The 16202-nt window shown below is 45.4% G+C and overlaps 1 protein-coding gene across 1 annotated transcript; it reads left to right on the top strand.

Annotated features, from left to right (window-relative positions):
• Positions 1 to 689: 689 nt before the first annotated feature.
• On the top strand, positions 690 to 16131 carry znf292b (zinc finger protein 292b; the record flags this gene model as incomplete). The annotated part of the gene is made up of 8 exons (XM_084484154.1): positions 690 to 866; positions 4051 to 4205; positions 4814 to 4892; positions 5327 to 5462; positions 6995 to 7200; positions 7736 to 7872; positions 8551 to 8692; positions 9106 to 16131. The coding sequence occupies 8 exons, from the start codon at positions 690 to 692 to the stop codon at positions 15748 to 15750; spliced, it is 7677 nt and encodes a 2558-aa protein (XP_084340280.1). The 3' UTR covers positions 15751 to 16131.
• Positions 16132 to 16202: the final 71 nt, after the last annotated feature.

The raw sequence follows: 16202 nt of genomic DNA, 5'->3' as shown, positions 1-16202 counted from the left end.
GCCCAATACACAACACCCCCTTACCCTTAGCCCTCCGAAGGACAGAAAACACCTCCTCATACCCAGAGGGAAGAAACCTTGAGAAGGAACACTGAAAGATGAAATGTAAAACATAAATATATTAAAGTTTCTCTTGTCCTCCTTTCCATCTTTTCCTTTATTTTATTCTGTCAGATTAATTGGTTGTGTACCATGTTATGGGACACAAAGAACCTGTTCAAATCGATTGGCTTTATATGAAGCTTGACATAATAGAGAGCCAAATTATTCTATTCAATAATTCTATTAAACGAATTTGTACTCCTTAATGTATTATGTTTCCTTGGAACTTATTTAATATACTTGTATCATTTAGCATCATTATTGATATTGCATTGCACCAGGAACTAATATTATACTGTTACATTTAGCATCATAATGATCACTGTAGGGACCTAAGCCTTTTTCTGGTCAGCAACAATCAACTCATATTAAAAAAAAGAAGTAATAATGTCGTACGTCGTAATTGCTCTGTTTTCTAGGAATAACGACCTAAATCCAAATAATAGATGTCACCGTTCACTTGTCTGGCATTATATGCGCTTCACTGTAAGGCAAGCTCTTCCAGAAGGGGGCATCTTCGCATCCCTGGCTGCGACTACTGCGTATTGTGTGACGCGCAGTGGGACGCGCCGGACTCGGGTGTGAAGATGGCGGACGAGGAGGAGATAGACCCGGAGCGCAGTAGCAGTAGTATAACACACAGTATCGTTACAACGATCGGGACCCTCAAACGACGTTTTCAAGAGCTGCACGACGTGGTCGTGAAGGACAATACGGACTCCCCTGTTGAGGCGTCTTCTCAGTACTGCCAGGACTTCTGTCGGGTACGTTTCATTCTGTACAGCTGGTTAATCCTGGGAGACGCGTGGATCAGGGTGATGGTGCAGCACCGGCGGGCGGGGTTAGGGCTAGTAACGCGTTGTTTTGGGTGACCCGACATGCATCCATTGTATTTTACATTTTTCACTCGTGAGTATTTTATATTCAACTATATCAACGGATTTGGCAATGTCGATATTTATGTTCCATGCTACTGTTGGGTTGAATATAATGTAAAGGCGTGAAGACGGGACAAGCCTTTCTCTTCACCCTACTGGGGGACGCCGAAGTTAAAAACAAACGTACCCGACCTCTCCGTAAGGGTATGATTGTTTGCTACTAGCATGGGCTAGCAGACACTGCATGTTTACCGAAATATGACGGGTTTTACACGTCTGTTGTTCAATGGCCAGTGTGTGAATGACTGGCCGGCTATTGCAATGTTTAATAGAGCTGGTTAATACTGTTTCTGACTGGACGGAGACTTCATTATGAATCTAATGTTAGCCTGTTTATTAGCTCAGAAGCTCGACCTGGTAGCTTTATTACGAGTTAATATTTTAATTATTTCTAATATATATATTTTACAAGGTCAACAATCTAATATGTTTGTGTCGTTGTATTGTCTGTCTCTATGAGGGTGGGAGAGAACAAGACATACCATTTGGTTTTGTGGCATTACAGGACGAACCTCCCATTAGTATTGAAGACAATGATAAACCTTCCGTCTTTATTTATTTTTATAAATCTTTTTTTTTTTAAATGAATACGATATTGCCTAATAACTCATTTTTATTCACATCATTTGTATGTATTAACAAACGCTTTTTGTAATGGTGTTCTTTCTTTTAATTTTGGTTTTATTAAAATGCCACTACATTTTTTTTTGTAGGATCTAGCGGAATGGATTTGGCAGAAATGGAATATAATGTCCATAACTATGTTCTAATTAGTGTATAATCCCATGAAAATAAAAACACGTATTCGTTTCCTCAGAATGAGCCTTTTTAATATCTACAAAGGGAGAGGGTCCTCTTCCATGGACATGAAAATATCAGATTGCAGGGAAAGATACGCAACGTTTTAATACTTTTTCAGGCGGAGAGAAGTCCAAAATGAGCCTTTACCATGACCGATTAATAGCCATAATTTAGGATTGTCTCTAAGTGATGTGCTCTCTGTTCACACACACAACATTTTTCTTGAATTGGAAATTTGTTAATTGTGACTTAATTTACTTGCACCTGCCAAATGTAGGATGCTTCAAAATCTTACACACTGCACCTTTAAGGAAGTATCTTGATGGTCAAATATTAACTTCATAATGGCGAGTACAAATAACCTGTGTGGCCTTTTTGTTGATTGGTGAATACTCTTATCTCTGCTGATGACTCACAATTACACCTTTTAAGTTGCTTTGCTGTGGCCTATCTGGAAACCATGGGAAGTGAATTAACACAGGGACTGATGTGGTTTGGGGAGGGTGTATATTAGAACTGCTGGTCAACGAATTGTCAATTGTCTACAGCTTGTAATAGCAGGTGTAAAGTTGAAGTTCAAAAACATATCCCCATTTCTGTGTATGGAGACCACATAGTGTAGAATCTTTGTTTTATTTAGTCATTTAGCAACTATTTTTTATCCAAAGTGACATACAGTAGTTTTTTTTAGATATTGGTAATTTAAGAGCAGGTTGGGGTTAGAGAGTGAATGCAGGGATGGGTCATTAAGGAGTAGGTAGGCTTAGAGAGTGAATGCAGAATGCAGAGACTGGTCATTGAGGAGCTGGTAGGGGTAAGACATTGGATACAGAGACAGGTCATTAAGGAGCAGATAGGGGTTAGACATTGGATACAGAGACAAGTCATTAAGAAGCTGTTACGGGTTGGATGCAGACAAAGGGTAGGGGTTGGGGCATCTTGTTAAAGGGTGCGTACAGTTTTGACTGAGGACATAGGGTTCAAACCTAACAATTTTGGTTGGGAACCTACACCCTAACCACTAGACTATCGCGCCCCTGTATGCTCTTTTTATCGAACGATAAAAGGCAACACAAGCTGGAATTGATTGTGCTGTGTTTGGATTCTGTCAAATCAAGATTTCAGTTGGAGTCGAATTGAGTTGAACAAACACACACCACTCATGTTATTCTGCAGCCCTAATGAGGCATGTCTAGTCGGGACATCACACGCTCGTTTCTCCAGAACGGTCCCCTGAGGCTCGTGTTTGTCCCGCGCCGTCGGGGGAGATTCTGGTGTCTGTTTGCCGCTAAATAGAAGCTCTCTTTACCAACTTACTGAAAATGCACTGGACTAGCATAATGCACTCATCTGATAGATCACCACCCCCCGTGAAGTAACCAAGCAGCTATTCAACTACAACAGACCATGAGATACACATGAACAAGAAGGAGAATGTTAGTGTAGTGGTCAAAAGGTCCCTAGTTTGATTCCCAATGTCTGACTGTGACGGCTTCTGTAAGCATCCTTGAGGTAGAGGCCTAATCCTTAATAGCTGCTCCTTAAGGACATGTATCTAAGGTCACACTTTGTCAATTTTGGATAAAAAGTTCCGCAAATTAAAATAGAAGTACTTTAAAGGTCAAGCAACAGGAAGTGAAACTTTCACATTTGAAGTGACTGTGCTTTTCTACACTTGGGTGGTTCTTGTAGAGCTGCTTCTTGAGCTTTGTTTTGATCAGTCACTGCAGTTCCTCATATTACCTATAGGGGGTTCACACGTGTGAGAAGCACTGTGGGCTGGGAATATTTGTATTGGATTATTGACACACAGATGTACCTGTGTGTCAACATTTGAATGGCAAAGGGAGGTGTGTTGTTTAAACAGAAAAAGTGAATGGTTGGATTACACCAATTCATCCTGACAATTCATACGCTGAAATGCCTGGGCCAGGATACTAGGTTAAATCCCCAATGGCCACAGAGTAACATGTAGGCATCCTCGTTGCTCGTTGATGACCTTTTGTCTGGGTTCATTGCCTAACCTTTGCCTGCTCCCTAATGACCTGTATGGAAATTCACTGTAAGTCAATTTGGATAAAACTGTCAAACTGTAGAAAAGAGCTGGCCATTTGATCCCTTTCCCCGTTCTTACTCTTGGTGTTGCGGTGGGGGCGTCCTCCTAGTGATGTGTGATTCATCCTACGCCTGTTCTGGTTCTCCCCCCCAGACGTTGGTGGAGTATGCCGGCTGCTGGAAGGTGGAGCAGGACCCGCTGCCACTGGTGGAGGTGTACACGGCCGCCCTGCTGGCCTACAGCCAGGCCTCCGCCGCCCTCTCCCCGCAGTGTGACAGTGTCCCGCTGGTCCTGGAGCGGCTGGCCCTGTGAGTACCGCGGCCCGGGGGACCGATGAGCTTCAGATCTCGTTAGGATCTCGGGGTCAGGGCTGGGGGCCGCGTGCACATAGAAGAAAGGGTCACGAGGCTGCAAGTGTGCATCTTTTCACTTGACACGCTTCAATGTTTAATTAATGTCTCCAGCGCATTGCACAGGAGAGGTATTACTCAAGCATTAACCAAACATTACTCTTTGGTCTTCAGTTTTAGTGGAGTGGTTTGTGGCTGGTCCATCGGTGCAATCGATACATTATTCTAGGGCTGCAACTACTATTTTCATGGTTGATTAATCTAAAGTAATTTTTCTTAGTTTGATAATTTACTCGATGAATAATATAAATTGTTGTCACAAGAGTTCAAAGTCAGGTCTTAAATGTGATTGCTCTGACAAGCAGCTGAGCTGCTTTTATAATGATCCATGAACCAAATATTTGGTTTTAACTGCAACCTGATAATATGATTGATATTTATATATGACAGAGCAGAGGTCTGCTATCCCTCCATTCAGCAGTGATCAGGTGTAAATCTATATCAGTAGTTATAATGTTTATCGTATGTATTTCTGTATCTCAAGTTTGTTTTGTTTAATTTTGCAGGAGCTTCATTGAGCTGCTGTTGTCCCTGAGGGAGGAGCTTCCTGCCAGCTTCTGGGAGGAAGTGAGGTTCTCAGTCCAGGTAACACACAGATCATTGCATCCTGCAGCTGTCTTGTTAACCCGTAAACTGGGCTGTCCTGTGTCCTTGAGCATTGAGCTTGATTTTTTGCACTTGTTTTGACTTTGTGTTAGCGTATTACTGTTAAAGATTAGCCTGATGTTAGTGCTTGGCCTGATCTAACCTTTTCGCGTCCTATTTACAACTGGCTTCATGTTAGCCCTCAGTTTAGAGAGCTAGCTTTAGCACAGGTTAGCTTTTCAGCACTCAGTGTTTATCCTGATGTACCGACAGCCTGATATACCTGACATTGATATATTGTTTCTCATTCTTCTGACAAATGTACTTATTGTCAGTCGCTTTGGATAAAAGCGTCTGCTAAGTGCCCTGAATGTAAACAATGTTATCCTTGATCTTAACTGAGCGGCTGCCTGTGTGTGTGTGTGTGTGCGCAGAGGGCCCACTCGCGGCTCCAGGAGAGCGGGATCCCCCAGCTGAGCCTGCTGTGCTCCCTGACCCAGCAGACGGGTGTGTGGGCCAGCCCGGTGCTGCAGGGCGTCCTCTCCCAGGAGACCCAGCCAAAGGATCAAGGTGAGCCTGGTGTTCCTCTCTGCCCTGTCCCCTACCTGCGCCTTTAGTACATCTGTCTGCATGTAGGCACTAGACGTTTGCACCACGGGCCTGTCGGACCATCTGACCATCTGATCTGACCATCTGGCTATGAGACGGAGATGGAGGCACACTTGATCCGTGCTTTCCCCCGCTAAAGTCCTCACCTTGTTGGGCTCTTTGGTGGATCAGTGGATGACAGATGGATGGATAACAGAGCTTAATATCAGACATCTGTCTTCATCTACCGTACTATTTACTATTTAGTCGTCTATCTGATACTTTTATCCATAGTGACTTACAAGTGAGGCTGAGAACAATCAAGTGCAGAGTAGCTGTTGGAATCCATACATGAGGTTACTAGAATTTTAATTTTTATTGTCATTATTTTTGGAATTTGCAGTAGTGAAAATCTCCTTCATTTCCACAAAGTGCTGTCTTGGTGATGGTACAACTCAACAAACGATGCATCAATCCAACCCTAGAGTAGCCTGGAAATCCAGACCCACATCTAGAAAGCTGTAGGGTCTGGCAATGAGTAATGAAAATGGCCCAACTCGAGGGGCGGCACCAAGTATGCGTTTGAAAATATCACTGCACGCAATTGGATCACACTACGACCAATCAGAAGAATACAAGGGGGGACATATCCAGACCAGCTAACCAATAGATAAGACTCTTGCCGTATCCAGTTGGTATAACAGCAACGCTTTTGACCCGCCTATATCAGATACACCGATGTGATTGGTTAAAGACCGGGTAAACCAAATTCAGTATTTTTCTTCTTTTCATATTAATTAGGCCTTAAATGTGTCCCTCAAAACATGTAAAAAATATTTTTCCCATTCATCATTTCCTTGAGGAGCTAGGCCTCAGAGAATGTTCTGTGTGCAGGTTTAAAATGGGCGGGTCTACATCGAGGACCGCGTTACGTAAAGCGGTCTTACTCACATAAACCCGCCCCCTGCTGCCCTCTAGGTATAAATACATTAACCGCGCACTAGCATTCTGTGGTTTCACCCGTCTATGGTTTTACCGCTCACGAGTCTGGTTTGAATTGTCAGTTTGCAGTTGGCTCTCCGGTGATGGGCGTGGTTTCCTGGCCTGCAGCGCACACGCCCCCACCGTCCTGAGCCAGGGATTACTGCTCATTTTTCATCAACTTTGAAGCATAATTTTATATACTTCGCGATTTTTTTAGTCCTTCAAATTTGGCAGGGTGGTTAATAATATATTTTCCTGTGGTATTATAAACTCAAAACCCATAATTATTTTTGGTTTACCCGGTCTTTAATGTTCTGGGCCAGTGGAATCGGGGAGTGAGTATATTGCTTGTTCCCAGAGTGACTCGCTGAGCAAATTCAAATTGCGCTCTCGTGAGAAATCTGGATTTCCAGGGTAACCCTAGAGCTCAGGTTACACACATCTGCAGGTGTGCACCAGACAGGTTGTGTTATTGCGTTGTTGATGACTCATCCAATCCCTTTTCCCTTTTGTCTTCTGTGTGTGTGCAGTGGATGGGTTCCTGGAGCAGGAAGGCCCGGTGCTGCTGGAGATGAGGCTGAAGCAGCTGATGAAGGAGGAGGGCCGTCTGAAGGAGGCGGAGGCGCTGGCCCAGGCCTGCACAGAGCACCCTGGCTTCCAGGGCACGGGGCACTTTAAACAAACGCACCTCATCTGCCTGTGCACCACCGCAGAGCACGACCGGCTCATGGAGGAGGCAAGTTCACGTTCCCCAGTGTTTGGTCACCCTCGACTGAGATTTAATTTACGTGTTAGTGGCCGTGTCCATTCAACTTTATTGACTCTGCGGAGGAATTTGTTTGAGAAGCGTTTTAGGACATGGACTCTAATCTGTTTACATGTCCATAAGAATCTCGTTGGCCAGGCTCTCTCAACAGTTGAACAGTCTAATGTAATTTGACACCAATGATTGGTGACTTAACCAGGATTACATTTATAGAACGAAGACCAATCAGTTTTAATGCTACAGTTCTTAATTTTAATTGCCGAAATAAGGAAGGTATAAGGTAATGTAAGCAAAGCAACAACAGATCTGTCTTTAACATAATTCCATCCAGCATCCACCATTACCGTATTGATTTAAAAGGGATATGACCTTCAGACCTAGGAAGCAACGTAATTCATTCATGCAAATCAAGGTTCCTTAATGGAAACGGCCACATTAATTAACAGTCAAGTTCCCTACTTCCTGTGCTAACGACGCACCTGTGCCGTGCTGGTTGTGTTCCCAGCTGTCTAAGGTCGACTGTCGGGATGCGCTGGAGATGATCTGTAACCTGGAGTCTGATGGTGACGAGAGGGTAGCGTTTAGCCTCTGCTCTGCCTTCCTCACCCATCAGCTCCTCCAAGCAGACACCTACTGCGCCTGGTAAGAACCTCCTATGCTACTGCAGCCGCACAGCAACTCTTGTTGTTACGGGAATTTTTTTGCATCTCCCAACATTTTTGGTGTACTTCTTAGTTCCACACACATTGTTCTAACCCAATCAACCGCTGCTTGTTATATCAATGTCCCGGTGAAAGTATGGGCATCGCACCACAGTAAGTGTTTGATGGTGGCTACGACTCATTAGGCAGTGTGTTTTGTATATATACAAACATTCTTTTGTTTAAGCCTTTAAAACAGAAAAAAAGGATATAGAAAGGTATCTTCACCTGCATATAGCATATCTCTATCTCATATGCTGCTTATCAGGTGACCCCAACTCAGGCCTGAACCCAACAGAGGGTTTGGAAACAGTGGGAATACCATTAAATTAGATTAGCTTTTCTATCCAATGCTTGCTACTAAAAGTACATATGTGACTACTAATTCTCTATTTACCAATGTACTATTGAGTAATGTAGCAGGTGCTTATGCAAAACTGGCTACTTAATAGCTAATCGTTATAGGTAGGGGTTAGGGCATCCTGCTCAAGGACGTCTACAGGTACACTCACTGTGGAAATTTGGGTTCAACCCAGTACTTTTCGGCTCAAGGTCCAACACACAGACCACTACACCATCCGGCCTCCTCATTGAGAAGGGTTCCTTGTTTCTCCTCCAGGGAGCTCACCTTGTTCTGGAGCAAGCTGATGAAGAGGCTGGAGTCTTCTGAGCAGGACTTCCTGGACAGATGCCGCAAGATGTCCATGCTCTCCAAAACGGTGTTTCACATCCTGTTCCTCATCAAAGTCGTCCAATCAGAGGTAATTCAGAAATTCTGTTGATGTGTGTGGCTCAAAAGGGAGAGTGATGATGCTCTCTGGTGGTGGTTCACTAAAGTGTGGCCTGAAATATTCTCCATTGTTACTTTCTCTAACATACTTTTCAGGAAAATCCTTGATTGCACCAACATTGGCATTGATAAATAATAGTGATATTGAAATTAAGTATTTAAAATATCCTTTAAGGCATTATTTTTTTTGTAAATTGTGTTTTTTTTCTTTGTGAAAAGTTTGTTAGTGATTCATTTCGGCTGGGATTTTAGTGCAGGGAACTGTAATATTCTGTTTTATTTATGAAATACTTATGATGTAGAACCTTATAAGCCCTAAACATTGGTTATTTAACATGTAATATCTTATCAATTGAACTGACACTAGTACCTTCTATCTCGTAGATGGACAGCGCTGGCCTGCCGACATGCATTGAAATGTGCATCATGGCGCTGCAGTTGGAGTCGAGTGACGGAAACTCCAAGGCCACCATCTGCAAAACCCTTTCCTGTTTGCTCTCCAACGACCTGGAGGTGAAGCGCGCCTGCCAGCTCACAGAGTTCCTCCTGGAGCCCACCGTGGACGCCTACTACGCCGTGGAGAGCTTGTACAACGAGCCCGACCAGAAGCTTGAGGAGGAGAACATGCCCGTTCCCAACTCCCTGCGCTGTGAGCTCCTGCTGGTCTTCAAGACCCAGTGGCCCTTCGACCCCGAGTTCTGGGACTGGAGAGCGCTGAAGCGACAGTGCCTGGCACTGATGGGCGAGGAGGCCGCCATCGTGTCCTCCATCGACCTGCTCAACGACAACGAGGACCCAGAGGGACCCGATGAGGAGGAGGAGGGCCAAGAGCACCCTGGCCAGGAGGACCGGCGAGACCTCGCCACCTGCTTTGTGGACACCACCAATGAGCTGGACGAAATCACGGACCGGCGGCAGAAAAACAGGGAAATCAAAAAGCTGAGGCAGAAGGGGTTTGTGTCTGCCAGGTTCCGGAACTTTCAGGTGTACATGCAGTACTGTGTGCTGTGTGATAAGGAGTTTCTGGGCCACCGGATAGTGCGTCACGCACAGACTCATTTAAAAGCTGGCGTCTATAGCTGCCCGATATGTGAGGAAACATTTACCTCAAAAGATACTTTGGTTCCCCATGTGGCTTCTCACGTAAAGCAGTCTTCTAAAGAGAGACTAACTGCGATGAAAAACAACAAACAATTGGCTAATCCCAGAACGGCAGCCCCAGTGATAGCAGCATTAAAAGCCAAGTCTGAGAATTACCTTCACACAAATGGAGATTCGCAAGGACCGAGTGGAGTCACATCACATACTGCCCGGACCGATGTCTCTGGATTTCAGGTGAAAAGCCATGAAGAAAATGTCTGCCCTGTGTCAAGCTGCAAAAAGAGCTTCAAGTTTCTAAAAAATCTTCTTGCACATGTGAAGGCCCATGGGGACAACGAGGAGGCCAAGCGTTTCCTTGAAATGCAGAGCAACAAGGTTGTTTGCCAGTACTGCCTTCGGCAGTTTGTCAATGTCGCCCACCTCAGCGACCACTTGCAGGTGCATTGTGGCGTCAACCCCTACATCTGCATTCAGTTGAACTGCAAAGCTAGTTTCCAGTCCAACCCTGAACTCCTTGTTCACAGGAAAAGCCACGGTGTGTTCAAGGCAAGATGCATGTTCCCGAACTGTGGAAAAATCTTCAATGAAGCCTTTAAGCTCTATGACCACGAGGCCCAGCACTATAAAACCTTCACATGTAAAGTCCCAGACTGTGGAAAATTATTCCATTCTCAAAACCAGTTAGAGCTACACCAGGAAGAACACGCCACTGAAACAACGCAAGAGGAGCAGCAGATTACACAACAAAATTCACAACAGAATTTACTGCAGAACCCAGAACAGAATTCACAACAGAATTTACTGCAGAACCCAGAACAGAATTCACAACAAAATTCACAAAATTCAGGCCCTTCGCTAATAGAGCGTATGCTGTCCGACTCACTTTCCTCTTCACTGGAGTTTTCTCATGAATCAAAGGACTTTAGTTGTGCTAATGTCAGTGGTCGGCAGCCACTGCCGTTAAACTCAATAGAAAGCCTACTGACCTCTCCTCGCAGGCCGTTGCAGGACTTTGGACAATACGGGGTCAAAAGTGAATGCCAAGATATGCCTTTGTCCTCCATCTGTCAAACACAGGATATAGATACTTCTGCTATTCGGTCCTCTGTGAATTCCAATTTCATTTCCCATCCAAATAGACCCATGGCTAGTCCAGAAACTCATTCTTTCGATCATTTAAGAGCCGCCCTGCAGGGTCGAGACACTCCTTCATTTGAAGCTCAAAATGGAGGACTCAACATGTCAAACATTGGCCACGGAAATGCGTTTGAAGACCAGACACCGATATTCTCCCCTAATGAAAGCCCTGGGTCGATGATGTACTCTTCCAACTGCAACGTAACCTATCCGCAACAGTTCCAGCCCACATGCACCAACATGCATCCACCTGACAATGGCATACCTTTAGGAATGTCTCAAACCCTTCCTCCATCGATGACCCCTCTTCCACCATCTGGGATCAGGTCAGGCAATACTGCACCTTATCCTGTAAACCAAGTCACTCCCTCAACACAAGAGCGACACCATTGTGCATTTGGAAACTGTACGAGGAACTACAGCTCCTACAGAAGTGTCACAAAGCACATGCGTGCTGCGCACCCAGAGTTTTATGATCAATGGAAAATTGCAAAGAAAAATGTCAAGAATCCCCAGGGCATGCCGCTTGCCAATGGGTCTGTCGGAAGTACCAGACTGGTTCCTCCATCACAAACCTCAGAGACTGAAGCTGTCCAAATGTGTGCCACCCAGAAACAAGTTGTCCACCAACCTCTGCCTTATCCTACTATGGATCCAAGTTCATGTTACACTAGTCAACTCACCTCTGTTCAAAATCATGATGTTCCCTTAAATATGAGGAATATACTTAATCCTATTGTTGTTTCTCAGTTGGCAAGTCACAGTAATCCAGTTGCACCTACCCCTCAATGGCACAGTAATCAAGGACACGGTCAGATTCCCGCCCACGTTTATCCATCAAATATGCAAAGGACGCTACAGGTTGATCTCAACAGTGGAGGGCTTCTATTGGGGCACTCCATGGATCCGCCTCTGGTCCAAAAAAGCCCACATTCAGCTTCAGTATCATACATTGACAGTAGTGAAGTGGGGAATTCACTTCAATCATTCACATCAATAAATGATAATTGCTCTGTCTCAAATTATATCTCCCCGGCAATAACAAAGGCAAGTGAAACGCAGGACAAATTCTCATCTTCAAGCGGTAGCAATAACCAATATCTAAACACTGAGACCTCTGAAAGCCTTGCAGACTCTCAAAATAAACCCAGAAAAAGGCCAAAGTGGCCATCCATTGTTGAAGATGGCAAATACAGTTGTCCGAGGTGCAGTAGACAATTTAACTGTTCCAAATCCTTAGGAGGCCACTTGTCCAAGCGTCTAACGTGCAAGCCACTGCCTGAGGCTCAACAAGCAGCAGATCTGCCATCATCATTTTTGGATTTTCTCAACTCTGAGCCAACAGAGAATCAATTTAATTCCCAGTCACTACACGATCAGTCTGCACTCAATCAGGAGGGGCTATCGCAACCCGTGGAAAACACTGCAGCACACCCAAACGCTTTCCCTGCTTCAGGCTTCCACCAAGCTGATTCTCCTGGGATGGGGTCTGAGGATGATATTCTGAAACAGATCATGGCTGAAGCAAACATGTCTGATCTATTTGACCAGGCATCCGTTTCCCAGCCTTTCTTCCAAGGTACCTACGGCGGTGTTGAGCGGATGCCACAAAACTCTGTTATACAGCACACAGGGGACGTGCACATTAAGAAGGAGGAGCAGTTTTACCCGGGCCCTTACCTTCAGTCAAACCTCCCTCAGTATAGCAGTCCCATTTACCCAGACCCCATACTCTCGCAGATCCTGTCAGAAAACCAAAATGTCAGGCCTAATCCTCCAAGTCTTCCTGTTGATCATGTGACAACTAATCAGCAAACAGATATAATTTCAAATGAAGCGAAGCAGCAAACTTCTATGGGGCAGCATAGTTTGGCGCCGTCCAGTGTTAATCAGGGCGAGACAAGGTGGCAAAGTGAACAAGATGTCAAGAAACGATTAAGAGAGCAGATTTTATCTGGTGACTTCACACAGAGAAGCAGCGTATTTCATTCAGTTAACCATAGAGCTAGTGCTAGTTCTAATTTGAGACCTTCAAACATTAGTGTTCATCACTCTCCTTCAGAATCAAGACGGATTGCTCAAAAAAAATCTAGAACTCCATCTTCGCTCCCCAGTGGATGTCCAGGAGGTAGCGTTGGCTTTACTGGTTTTAGAGGGTCTTCATCCCAGCCATGTGGTTCCCCAACCCTCAACATGGTAGAACAGAGCGATCCAGTGGCATTATCTGGAGTTTGTAGGCCATGGGGAATAGATGGTCATAGTGCATGTGGGGGACCCGAAACGGTCGGAGAGGTGAAAGGTAATATACAAACCTCTGTGAAACAGGAGGAGGAGACCGGGCCAACAAACGTTGATCCTGATACAGGATTTGTCAAGCCGTTTGCTTGTCATAGTGAAGACTGCACCTTTAGGGCTATGTCTTCTGATGTGCTTTGGAAACACATGTTTAGAGTCCACAACTACACGCTAGAGATGATTAACCAGGCAAAGCAAAGGAATGCTAAATTAGCACCATTCGGCTGTCATAAATGTAGTAAAGCATTTACACGCAACTCCAACCGCCGGGTTCACTACCAGACTGCTCACCGGATGTCGAACGATGAAATCTCCAAATTACACGTAAAGCCCACTTTAGTCCCTGTCGTTCAATCCCCAGGTATCCAAAACCAGCCCCAAACTGAAGCAGACCAGAATGCCATTGAAAATGAAAGCATAACCCTCCAAGAATCCTACGAATGCCAACCACCATCGTTTGGAGAGCGTAGTGGCAAAGATGTTATACAGCAGAACTCCAGCAGTAACAATCGATTCACTCAAGTCCACAGACATCCTGCCACCCAGGCATCTACAGGGAGCAGCCAGCTGCCACCCCATACAGTTTCTGGTTCCAATTTGTCGGATGGACAACACAGACATGTCCCCGCAACGCCAACTCGATACTCTGCTGATCGATATGGTCGGCTTTTTTTGCAATCTGCACCAACTCCCCCAGCCCCATTGCCCTCGTCTCCAAATAAAGCTAGCATGACTATACCTTTCGATAAACCACAAATTAACAAGACAACTTCAGCCAGGAGAGTCGAGGGGCCAATTCCAGAGGCAGCAAAGAAGTTAAAAGGGAAGAAATTGAATGCAGTCTTTAATCCGTACCGACCATATTGCTGCGTTCACGAGGGATGCGCCGCAGCTTTTACAGTTCAACACAACCTCATCCTCCACTACCGGGCTATCCACCAGTCTGCACTCTCTGTGCTGGAGGTCAACAAAGAACAGGATGGAACCGAAGCAGCGGACGAATCAAGGGAGTCTGAAGAAGAAGAGGAAGAAGATGAGGAGGTGGCAGATTCTGAGAACGAATTTGTTCCTGAATTCCGATGCCAGGAGAAGGACTGTTGTCGAGTTTTCCAGGAGGTTCCCAGCTTGCTGCAGCACTACCTCCAGCTCCACGAGTTCAGCCTGGACAAGGCTGGTGCGATCCTGTCTCGCATCAACCTCGGCCAGTTCGCCTGCGACCAGCAGAGGTGTGTGGCGATGTTCAGCTCCTTCTGGAAGTACGTCGGACACATCAAGGAACTACACGGAGGCGTGACGCTGTCCAGACAAGAAACATTAAATGGGTTCAGTTGTGATGTGGAAGATTGTGACCGAAAATATGCCACAAAGTATAACCTGCTTCGACACACGATGAAGAAGCACCCCGAGACCTACCAACTGAAAGTGCTGAATCAAACTATACCGGAAGAGTGTCCAAAACAGAATTCCCATAATTCCCATTACCCAATTGTCAAAGCCATTAACGGGAAGGAGAACATCCAGAGCAATAAGAAGCTTCAGAAAGTAAGTGAGAAAAAACGACCGGAGAAGACACAGAAGAACAACTGGACTAAATATGGCAAGCCCTCTTTAAAGAGCAAGGGCGAGGCCTCTGCGCTGTGCACCAAGAAGTTCACCTTGCAGTATCCATGCATGCTAGCGGGCTGCGAGTCCGTCATGAGGTCGGAGCGCAGCATCATGAAGCACTACATGGGCCACGGGCTCTCTGAGCGCTACCTGGAAGAGCAGAGAAGCCACTACATCTTCTGCAAGAAGTTCTCCCGACTCAAACACCACTCCAGTCGTAGTGACGACTCTAAGTCCGACAACAGCTCGGACCTGTCTGACGACGACCTCATGGCGGACACCGGCCTGGGAGGCAGCGAATACCTGTCAGCCAAGCCCGGCTTGCGGAAAAGGGCGGCTGCGGAAAGATCGGGAGGACTCTTCGATGGCGGTCCTTCCGACGAGGACAGCGATTCAGTGGCCGTGTCCGAAGAGCCCATCGTGGTCAAGCGCAAAAGGGGCCGACCTCGCAAGCTGGTTGGAAACGTAGTGAAACCCAAGGCGACGTCGAGGTCCAAGAGGAGGAATCGCATAGTGCACAGCGCCGCCGATGAAGAGACGGATTCCTGCGACTCCTCGGCTTACCTTGCCTTGACGCCAGACGACGGGACGCAGCACGGCGAAACTCTGACCTCCTTTAAACCCATGGGGTTTGAAGTGTCCTTCCTGAAGTTCCTGGAACACTCTACACCGCCAGAACAGAACCCCACAAGGCCCCGAGGTCGGCCTCCCGGGAAGAAGTCCAGTTTGCACACCAAAGACACCTGCGTGGAGTTCAGTAACCGCCAGAACTTTGAGGCACTTGGTAAGGTCAGGATAGTCGTCGACGGGGCCTACTCTGTCGTGGCCGCCCTTCTGTTGAAACAGCTGCAAGATATGAGACCCACGGTGATGTTGGAAAAAAGTGACTGATTGATTTCTGTGATTTTTATTTTTGTATTTTTATTTATTTTATTGACAATACAAACTCAGGTGTAGAAAAAACATTCTAAACTGCTGCGAACTGGTGCCCTACAAACTTTTTTTTATTGACATGTAGTGAGTGGGAGACCTTGAAATGATTTGTATTTATGTAAAATGTCCTTTTCCTTTTTTTTTTAAGTCAACTGTATAGCATGTTTGTATTTATAAACTCTTTAGAAGTTTAAAACTGATCAGCTGTGGGGTTTGAAACCGTCCCAATGGGGAAAATATAAATATAGATCTAGTAATAAAACACACAGATGAATTAATATGTTCCTTATATCTTACATAGTTTGAACTTGAATGATTTGATTGTGTTTTTAAACAACTACTGCCACCAGCAGTCTGAATATAACAATAAACATTTTTTGTTATGAACATTTCCCTCTTCCTTTATATCT

This window comes from Micromesistius poutassou (genome assembly GCF_964030765.1).
Source record: "Micromesistius poutassou genome assembly, chromosome: 19".
Lineage (NCBI taxonomy): Eukaryota > Metazoa > Chordata > Actinopteri > Gadiformes > Gadidae > Micromesistius > Micromesistius poutassou.
This window is presented reverse-complemented; position numbering and strand designations above follow the sequence as displayed.